At 32.6% G+C, this 16,095-nt stretch overlaps 2 protein-coding genes across 3 annotated transcripts; both read right to left on the bottom strand.

Annotated features, from left to right (window-relative positions):
• Positions 1 to 486: 486 nt before the first annotated feature.
• MLH3 (MUTL protein homolog 3) lies at positions 487 to 6,223 on the bottom strand. Its single transcript, XM_078980399.1, is given in 25 exon segments — positions 487 to 758; positions 871 to 956; positions 1,060 to 1,132; positions 1,215 to 1,274; positions 1,378 to 1,426; positions 1,517 to 1,623; positions 1,709 to 1,762; positions 1,836 to 1,880; positions 1,963 to 2,157; positions 2,229 to 2,302; positions 2,389 to 2,480; positions 2,570 to 2,654; positions 2,730 to 3,656; positions 3,659 to 3,782; positions 3,856 to 4,067; positions 4,140 to 4,155; positions 4,225 to 4,390; positions 4,472 to 4,564; positions 4,665 to 4,722; positions 4,846 to 4,903; positions 4,997 to 5,151; positions 5,287 to 5,334; positions 5,417 to 5,468; positions 5,548 to 5,726; positions 5,850 to 6,223. Coding segments are annotated over 24 exon segments (3,114 nt in total). The 5' UTR covers positions 5,674 to 5,726; positions 5,850 to 6,223; the 3' UTR covers positions 487 to 599.
• Positions 6,224 to 8,171: 1,948 nt separating this feature from the next.
• On the bottom strand, positions 8,172 to 10,699 carry LOC145031775 (uncharacterized). Of its 2 annotated transcripts, none has more exons than XM_078980397.1 (4): positions 10,206 to 10,698; positions 9,054 to 9,842; positions 8,797 to 8,844; positions 8,172 to 8,697 (listed from the first exon to the last, which is right to left on the bottom strand). In XM_078980397.1, exons 1-4 carry the CDS (start codon positions 10,383 to 10,385, stop codon positions 8,446 to 8,448), a joined length of 1,269 nt encoding a protein of 422 aa, XP_078836523.1. In that variant the 5' UTR covers positions 10,386 to 10,698; the 3' UTR covers positions 8,172 to 8,445. The 2 variants fall into 2 exon arrangements, with proteins under 2 accessions (XP_078836523.1, XP_078836524.1); XM_078980398.1 differs by having other exon boundaries at positions 8,547 to 8,684; positions 10,206 to 10,699.
• Between the last annotated feature and the right edge of the window lie 5,396 nt (positions 10,700 to 16,095).

The raw sequence follows: 16,095 nt of genomic DNA, 5'->3' as shown, positions 1-16,095 counted from the left end.
CTGATAAATTGTTTATAGAGAATTACAAGACACCAACAATCATTTACACATTTTGGATTTTGGTCAATAATCTTGGTTTTTAACCAGTAGTCATAAAAAATATGTGTAAACTATTGTAAAAAATGCCAACTAAAATCCTAAATGTGTAAACTATTGTCATTTTCTGTAAACAATTACCAGTATTTTGTCATTTTATGTTAAAAAAATGAAGTCACAACTTTATTGTTAATAACTCTAGAATATAAGGAGTTTCGTGAAGATTTCCCAATTTAGAATGCATAATGACATTCACAGTAATTAATATCAATTGATATGTTCGTAATATATTAATTTAAAAATATATACAGCAATACATGTATCAAAAAAAAAAAAAAAAAAAAAAAAAAAAAAAAAAAAAGATGATATGATTTATCCAATTACAAATTATAGACGGTTCAACCCCTAATGGTTCTCATATAAGAAATGGAAAAATAGAAAACGCCAAAAGAAGTGAACATGTTTTTATTTCTCTAAAAGTAGATGCAACATGAAACATGAAATTCATTTGTTAAAAAGACAAGATTTGATGGAAAGATATGTTTATATTTTCAGTAGCTTTATCATTGACCTAACCGTTGACTTGCACGCTCGAGACTTGGTCTATGTCGGCTCAACCCATGCCATGAACCACCACCCTTACAGTTTCCAAGCTTATCAATCTGTTTATGCAGCACCACCATGTCCACAAGTGCCACAGTTGTTGGCCTTCCATGAGCACACTACAATCACATTTCACCATTTTTACTAAAATACCACAACTCCAAAGGCTTAAAGAGAATAATATTATAATAATATTAACAAGTTTCTTTTTGAATACTTATCAACTCTCACCTGAAAACACAATGAAGTCTTCTTCAGCTCTTCAACTATAAGAGAACATTCTGAAGGGAGTAGTGCATCACCAAACATTATTGCACCTATTTATTTAAAATAATTAATAAAAGTAACAAACATATGTTGATGATTCTTTATAAGAGCTTTATTAAGACATTTTATGAATGGTTAAGGACTATACTGTACCCCTGCAAGCTTTGGTATTTAGAACACGAACAACAGCTGGTGGTAGTATAGATGATCCATCAGTATCAGCAAGCTGATATATATATTATATTATATTATATTAATTATTGTACAATGAAAAGAATTATTCAACCATATATTTAAAAGATAAAAACCTGTTTTAGAAATTCTAGGAGATCTGCATCGGTTAAATTCACACCCAAAATACATGGCACCTGTATGCCAAATAAAAAATGGATATGTTATTTTTAGTTAACAACTAAAAAACCTCTTTTTAGTGTTTCTTTCTTCCAAGTTTTTTTGATATATCCAACTTACTGCAATGAGTGTAGCAACAGATGGCTGATTGTGTAGAAAATTCAGATTCCTGTGCAAAAAAAGAAAAAGAAAGCCTCCAGAAATTATTAAAAAAAGAAATGCAAAGTTTTATCAAATTCAAGTAGGTGAATTTGATTACTTCTTAAAGGACACTGAACTCTGAGCATGAAAGTTACAAATCCAACCCCATTTCTTGATTTGTTCAGAATAATTGATCAGTAATTGATACCCAATCTCAGGTAAAACCTACATCACATATATAAATTATAAAAAAAAAAAAAAAAAAAAACAAATCTTCATAACTGAATATTGATTGCAAAGTAGAGCATACCAGTTCTTGCTCTGCATCCAAATAGCATATTGTCTTCATTTTTCCAGAAAGCACCTATAAAATTTTGCTTGTCATTTATGACATATTATGTGGCATTTGAAAGCTCAAGTTTTTTTTTTCTTTTTACCTTTTTTCTCAAATCTTCAAGTCGTATTCTTTCATCAGCAGCATGCTGAAAATGTAACCATACAAGTGGTTAAAGAAAAGAAGATGAAATGAAAGTGAAAAAGAAGATCGAGAAGAGTTAATAATACCTGATCAATAATAGCAAGTATTCCACCACCCACAATTGGAATGAATTTTTTGTCAACTTGCTGAAGGACTTTAGAATCATCCAGACATTTTTTACTGATAGACTTGGGTGTAAGTGTAAGAGAATCACCAGAAAGGTGTAATATCCCAGAAGATATGTCAAGTATTTTATCCTCATCACCCTTCTTCTCTATACTCTGTCAATAAACAAACAAATAATAATCACAAATTCCAAATTTATATATAATATTTGTCAAAGGCACTCAACTGAATCCGATGGATAGCCACTCCTCCATTTTTCCCCAAAATCTAATGCACCTTCATTGTCCCTTGAGGTGAAGTCTGAAGAAGGAGATTAATAGTCTAAGATTTGAATAATCACCATGTTTTCTCTTCATAACTATTCCTGAAATTAACAAGAGAGATACCTGAATCTGTATTGAATACATCAAGGCAATGGTCAGCCTCCCCTTCATAATCTGAAATCTCAGCTTTATCAATAACTTTCTTCTTATCGTGTCTAGAAAGAAAAAAAAAAAAAAAAAACAACTGCATGAAACCAAATATGCAGATTCAATCCACCATATACACAAGATTTGATGATTTTACCTAGCCTTAGTGGGACCCTCACCCTCCTTCAAAAGCAAATGATCTGCACCTGATGATTTCTGTACATGTCTCAGATCACTAGCTTCTGCACACCAAAATCATAATTCATAAGAGTTAGCTTTCCATATCATGTCATATAGAGATTAAGTTCAGAAAACACCTTGTAAAGATGCATTATGAAGTGTCTCAAATTGGGAGTTCCCTGATTTAACACTCATCTGACTGTTTAAAGCAATAAACTTTCTCTTCCCTCTGTAAGATGGTGGAGCTGAATGGCTTCTTCTTCTTGGCTGCTTCTTATCTTGAAAGCTAGATTGAGTGACTTTTGTCTTTTTTACCCTTTCACCACAAGATAATGAGGACATATAGGATTCAGGACCTGCCCAATCTATTCCATTCATGAAATCACACAAACGAGTGTCCTTTCGAGAGTTCCTAACATGCCCTTTGAAACTCATGAACCCCTCTTGAGAAGAGCTATATCTCATGTTATCAAAGTCAAAGATATCCTTCTCCCCTTCATCATCTGCAAAAAGGTCAAACCAATCGTCTTTGCCAAGTTTGAAGTCAACATCATCTCTAGATTCATCAAACATAAGAGGAGACCAATCAGATTGATGCTTTGATGCAACTGGAGTATCCCAAGGACTGTTATTATTCTCTGTAAACAAGTCTCCATTAGTCAGAAGTGAATCAAATGACTCTTTTGGTAAAAAAGGTGAATCTACACCCAAGTTTGAGGTACTGATGATTCTAGGAGGTGACCAAACAGTTGTACTTTTGTCCAGCCATGATTCAGAACCCTGAATAATATTATCAAATTCATCATCTTGAATTTTTGTAACAGGTGAAAGATCTAAGTGAGAGGAGCAACTTCTCAGAAAGGGCTTTATGAGATGATTATCAAAATGAAATTGAATTGGAGGCGATTCTTTGAGAAGTAATTTGTTGTTTGGATTCCATTGTTTGGATTCTGTTGACATCTGTAATTGAGGTGAGGAAAGGACAATAGAAGTCTCATGGGACCATGTCACACACCTCTTCTTTGGAACTCCACAATCATTCAGGGGATCTGATTCACAAGATGTTTCAAAACAAATTTAATAATGATTGAATTAATCAAAAGTGAGTTCTAGAGTTTATTAGAAGAAAAACCTTGACTCCAAAAGCATGAAACGGCTTTCTTGATGAAAGTTAACACAGGATCCCATTCCTAAAACGATGATAAAGATACCTCAATATAAACATCATAACTCAAAGGTCATGCATAGATATTAGTTTATTACCTTGAATTCAGCACAGGTTTTTGTGGGTTCAAAACTTAAATCATAATGAGCTCGAGGACAAGTTAAGTTCAATATGTAGGTTAGACATGCATGACACCTGCTTCTCTTTCCACATTCAGATCTAATGTCACCCTTCAACAACTCTGAATCTGTAGCCAATTGATTCAGCAACTTGTGTATTGGACCTCTTGATATATATCTTGAATTGATATCTTTTTCAAAGGTCAAAGAGAACATTTTCCTTACCCTTTAACTCGTTAAAATCAATACAAGAAAAAGGATACAGAAATATTGAAAGGCCTGCAAAATAAGCAACCTTCAATAAGATGATGAAAACAGAGGAAAAGAGAGAACTTGAAGTATTCATACCTTCACAGAGAAAGTTTCACAAGGGCTAGATATGAATCCAGAGAGCTTTAATTTGTCATCAGACTCATCCAACTTATGTAAAGAACTGGAAACTTCAGTCCCAAAACTACTCACCAATAGGGGCAAAGGGGAAGATGAAGGATACAAGGAAAGAAGCTCATCACCACTGCATGAAGATGATTTAACTTTCTAAAAGCAGTAAGTGAAGGACATAAGCTAAAAGTATGGAAACTTGGAAAGTGAGCACCTTTCAGTATCAATTACTTTGAAGCAGGTTCCCAGGTGAACAAGTGCAATTCTTAGTATGCATTCTTTAACAGAGTGAAGAACCTTTTTCGGGCTTCCAATATATGCAAAATACCATATCAGCAGTTCAGTAATTTAAAATACTTGAAACAAATTGTGGTTATGAGAAGGAAAAAAAAAACACAAAGAAGAACCTGGATTGTAAATGCCTTCTCCTAACTGGTTGGTTGTAGAATAAATCACGAACAACAACTGCAACAAATGGTCAAGGTCAAGGTCAAGGTCAAGGTCAAAGTCAAATCTTTATCACAATGACAGATCCTTGTGGAAGGAACACTTGAAAATACTCAGAAATGATCTATTGCATTACATTACCTGTTGTGCCAACATCTTGTCTATCATCATCAATTCCTAGATATAAGCATTTGGAACACTGAAAATAGGAAAAAGAAGCTGGTATGAAATGCTAATATAAGAAGGGAGGTGATTCTTCCACTCTGTATAGAGATATTAAAGGAAGTGATACCTTTATGACCTTGCAGTATCCATTTGGCATTCCATGAGCCTTTGTAACAACTTGCAACAAAGAAAGGTCAGAAATTGAGCTTAATGCTTCCCCACGAAAGCCAAAGCTCTCTGGAACAGTGTTCAGACCAGACAGCTGCTCAAACTTAGAAGTTGCTTCAAATGATGAAAACAGAAACACAACCATATATGAATTGATAAGAAGTATGAAGCATTAATGTAATGAACATACATTCATAAGCATAATGTGGAGGGAAAATATACTGTTTTATGAAACACTATTCTAATTACCATATCTTTCTCCCAACAACACCAATCCATCCCTTGTAATGCCACAACCTGCAAAATCAGAATAAAAAGATAGGAACAAAGATGGGAGATAGGTCACACATATCACTCTTATGGAATTAAGGTTTGTTACCATTGTCTGTAACTTTAATGTAGTTGGTCCCAACACCTACTGCTACAATCACCTGAAAGAACAAGTGTTGACTTAATCAATTAAGTCGACTATATTGTGCGTAGTAGCAGATCTTTATTAACTAAGATTACCTTTGTGGCACCAGCATCAAGGCTGTTGAACACCAGCTCTTCTACTACCCTTGTTAAGTCTGACAAAATGATGCCCGAACGCAAAGAATTTCTAACAGAATCTGGCAATACCTTGATGCTCCTCATCGATCTTGCCCAATCAGAAAATAAAAGTACCAAGTTTTCATCACTCTACTACTCTGTTTGACGCAAACAAAAACATACAGTTTATATTTATGGTAAAACCTTTACTACGTACTTGCACACCAGTATTACTCACAAACCCTAGAATAAGCCCTTTTACCCAAAAGGTTTAGCCATACCGTGTATGTGATCGTTGGTGAAAAACCCTGAAATTGAAGAACGATATATTGCGAGGACACCAAATTTCATCACTTCACTACTTCTATCTTAACTGAAACAAAACCCATCATCCAAAGACATTATTTCGAGCAATGTTCCTCGCTTCAAACCCATTTTTCCAGAACGAAGATACGCATTCCGTGTGTGCGATTGTTGGTGAAAAAATCGATGGTTGGAGGACGCTACAAACCCACTCCGTATGTGGAATTGTTAGTGAAAAACTCGTGATTGGGGATGCTACATGTAGAATTAGAATACGTGGACAAGTAGAGTGTGAGACTGAAGAAGATGGAAGCGATTTACAGTTTCAACAGCCTGGAAATTGGCGGGTCGGTGATGTACACTGTTTGATTAAAGGGAATGACTTGAAAGATAAAAATCTTTTAATTATTAATTTTTTTTTCATTATCTATTTGTCATTAGAAATTGTTTATATTTTACCCTTACAACTGGTTGTTACCAATCATAAGGGTAAATATAAACAGTTTCAATAGTTCAGTGGCAAATAGATAATGAAAAAAAGTTTAGTGATTAAATATAAACAAAATCGAAAGTTTTTTTCTTTCTAAAAAAGTTCAATGACAAAATGTGAACAAACTGTCACTTGTATTATGTTTTACCAAATTATTTATTTTTGTTAAATTCTAGTAACATTTTTTTGATGAAGACTTCTATGAAATAAAAAAAAAACAAAACCCCGAAAAATATATTTAAAAAAAACGAAAAACTGAAACCGAAATAAAAAATTAATCTCTCTTTCTCATGTCAGAAGACTACTTACATGCAAGTGGGTCTACAACTGTCAAACAATTTACAAAGTTATACATGGATAACTTTGTACCCAACATTCTCATCCTTAAAGTTAGGAATGGATAACTCGCTTCAAATCTTCCAAACTCGAGCAACTTCACGAACCGAGCCTCAAACGTGACACATATAGAGATGAATATCAAATCTTCAATTCTTCTATGACTTTTCAATATGGGTTCTAGAATGTTAGACCATACAAACCGAGCATCAAAAGGTAATAAGAGTTTCTCATTTTCCAAAAAATTACCAAAAATTTGAGCGTTTATGCACACTCCAAAAATCTTCAATAATTCTAAACCCATCATGAACCGAAATCACTTCCGAATCTTCAACCGAATCATTTCAAAAACTTCAAATATTTGATGTCACTTCGGTCTTCAAGTCCGCATAATATGAAAACTTCAACTTTCGAATTTCCATATTTAAATTTCTCCCCATTTTTATAATCGAAAAATTATTATAAAACCAAAAGGGAATGAGAAAACACTCAATTCAAAATTTTTCTATCCAAAACTCCCCCTTAACACATGGTATAAACATTTTGCTTCAATCTGGAAAATCCTAAATATCTTCAATTTTTAGCTTCGTTCATGGACATTGGTGTTTTATTTCGGTTTCGGTTTTTTGTTTTTTAATATCTTTTTCCGGGTTTTTTTCTTTTTTTTTTTATTTCATAGATTTCTTCATCAACAAATGTTGTTAGAATTTAACAAAAATAAATAATTTGCTAAAACATAATACAAGTTTTTATTAAAAAATATATATATAATTTATAATTATCTTATTGGAATTGTTAATTGAAGAGATACCGATATGTGGGGTCTATTGACTTTTTAAAATATATAAAAAATAAATACATAAATAAGAAAATGAATTAAATAAAACAAATTAATAAGGACACAATAATCTTTTTAGGTAAGATATGAACCAAACGCACAACAAAAATAAACAGTAAAGACTATCCGAGTTTAAAAAAAAAAGTTAGAAACCAAACACACAAATTCCCCCAAACCACAGGGACCATTCGTGCAATTTATTGTTACTTTTTCGTTTCGTTTATATTTGGGTAACTATTTTTTTATACACATCTAAGTAACGAACTTGTTGAAAGTGTTCACATATGACCACATATGACCATTATGACCTGCTCTAGCCGGATGTAACCTACTGTAGCATGTTATAATAGTTATATGTGAACATTTTCAACAAGTTTATTATTTACATGTACACAAAAAAAAGATAGTTGCCTAGATATGAACAAACAAAAAAGTTAATTATCTTAATAAGTCATATTCTTTAAATTAAATTAAATGACACTTATCACTCGCTAAAATAGATAGGAAGATATTAGACACAAACGCTAAAATAGATAGGAAGATATTAGACACAAACGGTAAAAGAATATTTAGGAATCATGCTGCATTGCACAGGTATATAACCCCTAGTTAAATAACATTGCCCATAGGTCAATATAATAAAAACATGTCAGAATATCGATTTAAATCGGCAGTAGGGGTTAACAAACCCAAACCGCAATCAAATTTTTGTAACTATCATCATCATCTATATTACATTATATAGTTAAATCAAAACAGAATCAAATATTATTCCAATTCACAAAATATAAAAAAATCAAAATATGTAAACAAAATACAGATGAGAAAGGAGAGGGATAATAAGGTGCAACAAAAAACACCTTTCAATCCCTTCTTTCCTCTCCCGCCTTCATCCTCCCAAACCACCATTTCAGGCCTCCGTCTTGGCGTCAGTTTGCCGGAGCCAAGGGTGCTGCAAACACTGCTCCGCCGTTGGCCGATTCTCCGGTGCAAAATCAAGAATCGGATTCAAAAACTCCGCAAATTCACGTGCATCACTTTCATTAAACTTAAATTTCTCAATCAGTAAACGACTTATTGATGAATGTTTCAGTCTTCGGATCCTTTTCAAGTCTCCATGTCTATCAAAATAATCTTTTGATTTTACCCCTGCAACCGATACCTATTTTCATTTAAAACCAAACGAAAAACCCAAAAAATAAACGTATTATTAACGTAACTTTTTCATTAATAATATATAAAAATAACAATAATATATCACCTTCCGAGGCATCTTTCCTAAAAGTTCCATCATTAATGCAAGGTGGTCCTGCATCATATCATACCATCCCATCAGATTCAGATTGTTCGATACTATATTTCTCAGGCTTCTCTGATATGTCTCTTACTCGGTCAGATTACTCAGTAAGGTTTTGACTCAATCAGATCTGACTCAATCAACAACTATCAAAAAGCCCTTAAATTTATATATATTTTGTATTCAAACTATTATATAATAAAAATTATATAAAAAAATACCTCATCTTCACTAAAACCTTGTCCAGGCTTAGGGGCAAACATCATTTCACCAGTAGCAAGTTCAAAAGCAGTGCAAGCAAAGGACCACATATCAGAAGGAAACGAATAACCAGATTGTAAAATAACTTCAGGAGCACGATATTGTCTTGTTTGAATTTCTTCAGCAATCGGTTTATCAGCCCAACACGCGTTTCCCAAATCCACAATCTTACACCTGAAATCAATCCCATCAAGGCATCTTTCAGGTTTGACAGCTGGCGTTGCCCCAATCGCTCCACGCCTTTCTGCTGCAATTTTCGCCACTGCCCTTCTTGCCCGCTGTTTCAGCTTCTTCTCGATCGCGTTGACCGCCGCCCCACCGGTCAAACTTCCTTCAGGGCGTTCAAGAATCGGGGTGGCTTTTGATCTGATTGGGTCTTTTGAGGGATTTACAGTGGATAAGAGAAGGATGTTTTCGGGTTTTAGGTCTGTGTGGAGGATACGAAGCTCTCTGTGTAAATAATCGAGTCCTGTTAGTATGCATTTGCAGATTTCTTTTACAATATTCAAGTTGAGGCCTTTGTAACGATTGTAACGAATCAGGTGGAGTATGCTGTCGCCAAGAAACTCAAGAACCATGCATAGATGTTGCCCGTTTGGGCCTCTGTGTTTGAAGTGATCCACTAATTGAACAACGCATTTTTCGTTTTGGGGATCGTTTTCAGTTATGGTGGAAAGAACCTCGATTTCATGGACAGCTGCTTGCACGAATTCTGGTGCGCTTTTTTGGAGCTTCAGTGCAACGAATTTCTAGGAGGGAATCAGATTAACAACATAAGAAGATATGAAATCTGTAGCGGAAGATCTGCATTGGCTTAATTTGGCTAATCGAGGAAGGGAATAAGTAAATCATCTAGAAACGATCGAAGTGTGTAATGTAGTTTCCATAACAAGTAATTAGAAATGTACGCATTTGAAGAAATGATCTGCATTTGTTAGCATTGAAGACAGGATTTTTTTTTGTTTTTTTTTTTTTAATATATGGAAATGAATTCAGTTATTGGTGAATACGATCATTAGGTGGAAAATTACATCTGGATCACGGATCTCGAGAATTAGAAGTTGAAAATGGAAGTGATCAAACCTAGAAAAATGGGGGAAAAACAAACTTACTGATGTTTGGGTATCGTAAGCAAGCCAAACGGTGGAGAACTGGCCCCAGCCGAGCTTCCGTTGAGCGATGAACCGACCTCCGGCGAATGAATCACCTATTCTCACCGCGTGGTACCCTCCTTTCCTGTAGCAATCCATGTCTTCATCTTCTTCAGACGCCGACGACGAAGAGCACGACATGATTGATTGATTGATTAATTAATTGATTGTTGGATTGTTTGATTTGATTGATTAACCGATTGATCTGTGATCCTATGTTCCTTCAGAAGCAATTCAAATAATTGTAGTTCCCTTTTGTTGAATTGAATTGGCAGAAATTTTGGGAAAGTAGTGGCCTTCAAATTCAATCCATCCATCCAATGCTCTCTCCACTTTTTGCTCGTTCTTAAATTCTTTGGTTCTCTCAAAGGTCTTGCCTTTTTGAAGTTTGGTTGATGGGTAGGGTTGATGGGGCTGGATTACCTTTACAAACTTGCCCCTCCAAAATCTAAATCTTGCTTACACAAAACAAAAGATAATTTATCATATATTTGAAAATTGTATGTCGACCAAAATAAGGAGAAAACTACATATAAAAAGAATATGTTTTTAATTGGTTTTTCCGATCATAAAACGTATTCAAATAAATGTTGTGGAGTTTATAATAATAATCAAAATGTAAACTTAAAATGTATTTGAAAAAAATAGCTACTATATAAACGTTTTGTGGATTTTGAGGGTCTCCCGCAAATAATAAAAATTTAAATCGGTTAAATATAATCCTTTTCATATATAAGCAAAAAAAATTACTATCATAAGTCGGTAAGTTCTATAAAAAACAATCAAAAGGAATGAAGGACCATATGATATATAGGCCCACACAGACACATTAAACTTAGGGGCTGTTTGATGCACATTCTCACTGGGATTAATGCTTGAACTCCGTCAAAAATCTCTTGTCCGTGCGTTAGTTTTTCTGCTGCAATCTTGGACTCGGTCCAAAATGTTGATTCGGTCCTCGTTTTGTTTTTGTGTTGATTCAGTCCAAAGGAAAAAAAATGATTGACTGGTGCAGAATGATGAAAAGACGCGTTTTACCCTTTACTAACGTCGCTTTTTCAACCTCCCACCTCGTTCCTTCTAGTCTCCCAGATCGTTCCTCCTGCAGAAGTGGTATGATTTTTCCCGTTTTGACCTAATCGACATGTTAGCAATTGTTGTCTTTCAGTAAATTTGATTATTTGAAATTGATTTCTTCATATGCTTGAAATCGATAAATCAATTCTCTGAAATCGATTTTCCAATGTACGAAAACTAAACTAAAGACCCAAGTTTTGTTTTTCTCTATGAATCGGGATTTGATGGTGTGAATTGGCGATGAACAAAAAGAAATCCTGATTCAGAAAAAGAGAGATGTAGATCTTTAAGTAATTAGAAGCACAACATCAATGACTGCGAGTAGAATCGATGATTCGAGAGAGAGAAACGATAAGGATAACGGTAGATATTCGGGTGTTTGGTTTGCGAAATAAAAGAAATGATTTTGGTGTCACATGTGTGTCTTCAAGTCTTTAACCAAGTTTTTGCTTTAGTTTAACACTTTAATTATTATATACCTTTTGGATTTTAGACTATTTATATGGAAATTACGTTAGGTTTAATTGGATTGAGATGTGAAATATTGATTAAATTAATGATCCTAGTTTGATATTTTTACCAACCAAATTGATTAAATTGTTTAATTGTTATATTTCTTAATAACACATCATCTAATATCATGATATTTGTAATTTATTTTTAATATATTTGATCTTTTACTAATAAATAAATTATTATAAAAATATATTGTTTGGGGGTAATATAGTTATTTTACACAGTCAGTTAGATTCAAAATCAAACAACAAGTTTCAGTCAAAAGATAACTCAGTCAGAGCTCCTAACTAATTCAGCTTCTAACCTAATCAACTTCTAACATAATTAGCAACTATCAAAAGATCCTTTAAACATATATATATATATATATATATATATATATATATATATATATATATATATATATATATATATATATGAGTATGTAAAAAAATGGGCCCCTCATGATGTGTGCCATCTAGGGTCGCTCACATCACACACCCTTTAAAGACGTGAGATACACTAAAGATCTAACTTTATTTTGTGTAGTACTCAAAATTAATGTGTAAGCTTTTCAAATGTATAAATAAGGATGAACATCTGGATCGAACCGGATATGAACCAATTTAGTGAATCAAGTGGATTAAAAATTAGACTAGTTAGTTAGTTTCGGTGTTGGTCCCGATTTTTTGATTATTTATCTGGTTGGAGCTGGTACAACTTGGATACCTTGTGTTTCGGGGCATGTAACTTAATCAATATGTAACCAAATTTTTTGTTTATATAATTTAAAATGAATTACAATTAGTAAAATGCATGTTGAAAAATAATCATGTCATTCCGACTTCAAACAAAGAAGTTGTACATGTTTAAAAAATGAGATATGTTACAACTCAACGTTGAGAAAAAAAAAACAATTCAGCTTTGATATCAATATATAACCAAATAAGGTGTTTATATAATAAAAAATGAAGTACAAAAACTAAAATATATGTTGAAAAATTCATATAATTCCGACTTGAAACGAATGAAGTATACATGTTTAAAAAATATGACAAATTGTAACTCAAGATTGAAATATAAAACAATTAATTTTAACACCATGTGTTATTAAATCGGCACGCGAAGTGCACGACGCGCATGATGACATATCATCTAGAGAGAGAGAGGGAGAGAGCCACGTGACACCATAGAAAAGTCACAGGTGACACCTCATAGAAGAGGCTTAGGTGGACAATTCCATATGCGACACGTGGCAAAAGGAGGGTGGAGCCAGTAAGACTATAAGGCACGACGCACACCCTTATAGGCATGATACACTTATCTTTTCTTGGCTATATATAGAGGTCTCCGTATAATTCCAACCATCACACCCCTACAACTTCTATATCGGAGTTCTCTCTCTAAATTACATTGTGTAGGTAAAAAATAGAATGGATGTGTGTATTTATATGTGAGTGAAGTTGATATATATATATATATATATATATATATATATATATATATATATATATATATATATATATATATATATATATAATGTTTTGACCGTTACTCAATGGTCTGAATTATGACCATTTGCAAGCCATTTTTTAACGTTGCCTCCTGTTGCCATGATAATTGCTCATGCCATAAGGCCTAATAATGCGCTTTGGGGACGATGTTCAAGCCGCTATACCAACATTTTTTGGGTGCCAACTCAGAAAAGTAGGGTCTCCCGTTACCCATACCATACAGTCTAAAAGAAAATATGTTAGGATGTCATATGTCATCTTATAAATATAGCTAAAATTAAATATAGACTTTAGAAAAATGATATGTGGCACATAGACATAAAAGTCAAAAAAAATATAGAATAAGTTGTATTTAAAAAATAATTTGAATGTAAAAAAATCCCAAAAAAAAAAAAAGATTTTGTTGAAAATTTAAATTTAATTGCATGGTGAGCTAAAATCATTGCTAAAACCAATGGATGCAGTTGAAATCTATTAAATTTAATTTACAATTTAAAAAAAATGATTAATATAATTAAATAAAAACTGAATAAGTAAGAAAAAATCTATTAGAATGTATCACTTTATAAATAAATTTGAAATTTAAATATAAATTCTAGAAAAATGAAAAAAATGACATGTAAATACATAGACATTTTTATTTATTAGATAGTATGTATAAATCAAGAATACAAAAAGTTTAGGGTTGCTTTCGTATTTCTTTCCATCAATCATCATCACAAGATGAAGGTTTAGCATTGGGAATATTTCATTGAATGATTGTTGATTTGTTGATGAATATAAACACATCAAAAGTAGAGCTCCACTCACACCCATGAAAAAGAAAATTCAAAAATCAACTAGGCCAAATGTTTTTGAATGGGTGTTCAAATGGTGTGGGATAAGAACTCAACAATTCTCCAAGGTGAGGGAGGTTATAAATTTTACAACTTCATAAGGGAATTATCCAAGGAAAAGAACAATTGTCAGCACCATATTGTCATGTCTATTGTGGAACATATGGAGAGCAAGGAATGATAGAGTTTTCAAGGATTTGAGGATTTCTTGCACAAAAGTAGTTGATGATACCATCTCGCTATCGTTTTTATGGTGCAACCATTGGAGTTGTAATGGATGTAGAAGTTGGGTTGATTGGTGTTGTTCGCCATTTTACTAATGTTGTCTTGTAAATAGTTGGTAATTTTCTTTTTAAACTCCTTGTACTACTTTTGTGTTTTAGCTTCTTCCTAAGCATAGACTTTTGCTTTTGTAATTATATATCGTATTTGCTGTTTCAAAAAAAGATTTGGCACCCCAAAACGTATAAAACCTTCTTATTAAAGTTAGAGACAATCTTAAGAAATTTTCAAAAAACTTTCATTGTTGGAAATTGGAATCCACCTAAGCGGTATAATGAAAAATCAAATACTAAGTTTAATGATCTACTATTATATTTGAAAATAATTAAAAGATTAACATCATATTAATTATTATCAACTGTTATTTTGTGATGTTAATCTTCAAAAAATCTTTAAATATATCTAATGAAAAATGGTGTGATAAATATACTTTGGAAGATTAACTAAAGCCTAGATATTAATATATATTGTTAATATTTTATATATGTTATGAAATATTAGTTTGTGAATGACCATTGGATTCTCCATTTCTCCCATAACTCTCCATCATTATTTAGCATTAGTAACAACCATTTCAATGTGTTTTATGAATGTAATAATACACCATCATAATGTGCATTCATATTGTAGCTCATCTTTCATCTTATTTGGATAGTATAAATAGTGAGCCATATGTATTAGGCACTATATGAATTCATCACAAGTATTGGAATAAAAGTTCTCTCTACTCTCATATCTTTCTTTACTCTATAATTTATATTGTTATTTGATCATATTTTATAACACGTTATCAGCACGACTCTACCATAGAGCTCTAACTCCTTATTGTTCTTGTAATTTTCAGGTATGTATTTTTTATAATTTTACATGTACAATGCTTACAACTTATTTTATGGAATTTCTTAACTAACAATTCCTTACATTACAAGTCTTTATTTTGATTTCTATTTTCATTATGGAAAACAATGTTAGAGAAAACTTTTTCTAGTTTTCATACTATTAACATGCTCCTGCAGTAGCAATATCATGAGAAATGTTTAAAATAAATATGAATTAATCTCATATCTTCTTGTGGCTAAACAAAACAATGAGTTATTGATAAAAAATTATCAATCAATCCCGACCGGTTCTAGTACATTCCCTGAAGTGAATGTAACTCATATAATCATAATAGTCATGAGTCTAACCGAGATTGTGGAATTGATGAAAAATGATCAATCAATCCCGACCAGTTCTAGTACATTCCCTGAATTGAATGCAACATCATATAATCATAATAGTCATGGGTCTAACCGAGGTCATGGAGGTTATCATAATCATCATAAAAATAACAATATTACAAATAACCACCAGAAGTTGGAAAATAGCAAAAATCCACATCCTAATGATAAAAGTGGTCAAGGAAAAAAAAAGTTGAAAATGTTTATCACTAATGTGGAATGACCGATCATTAGTCTTGTACATGCCGCTTACCAAAGCATTTTGTTGATCTTTATCAAGATTCTCTAAAATATAAAGAAAAATATCGAAACAAATTTTATTCAAAGTGATATCCATCAAGATCAACCAGAAATGACACATTTGGATGTTGTCGATTTTCTTGTCTACCCCGAAGGGACAAGTGGTGATATAGATGGTGATTGATCA

This window comes from Lactuca saligna, chromosome 2, assembly GCF_052625555.1.
Source record: "Lactuca saligna cultivar CGN05327 chromosome 2, ASM5262555v1, whole genome shotgun sequence".
Lineage (NCBI taxonomy): Eukaryota > Viridiplantae > Streptophyta > Magnoliopsida > Asterales > Asteraceae > Lactuca > Lactuca saligna.
The sequence above is the reverse complement of the archived record's forward strand: the minus strand, read 5'-3'. Positions and strand labels throughout refer to the sequence as shown.

What these genes read in the sequence shown, in the direction of transcription:
- LOC145031775 (XM_078980397.1), bottom strand. Translation starts at nt 10,385, where the DNA reads ATGTCGTGCTCTTCGTCGTCGGCGTCTGAAGAAGATGAAGACATGGAT. An exon ending in CTTACGATACCCAAACATCA is followed by an intron (nt 9,843 to 10,205) that starts GTAAGTTTGTTT and finishes ATTCCCTCCTAG; the next exon opens with AAATTCGTTGCACTGAAGCT. An exon ending in AAGGTTTTAGTGAAGATGAG is followed by an intron (nt 8,845 to 9,053) that starts GTATTTTTTTAT and finishes GATATGATGCAG; the next exon opens with GACCACCTTGCATTAATGAT.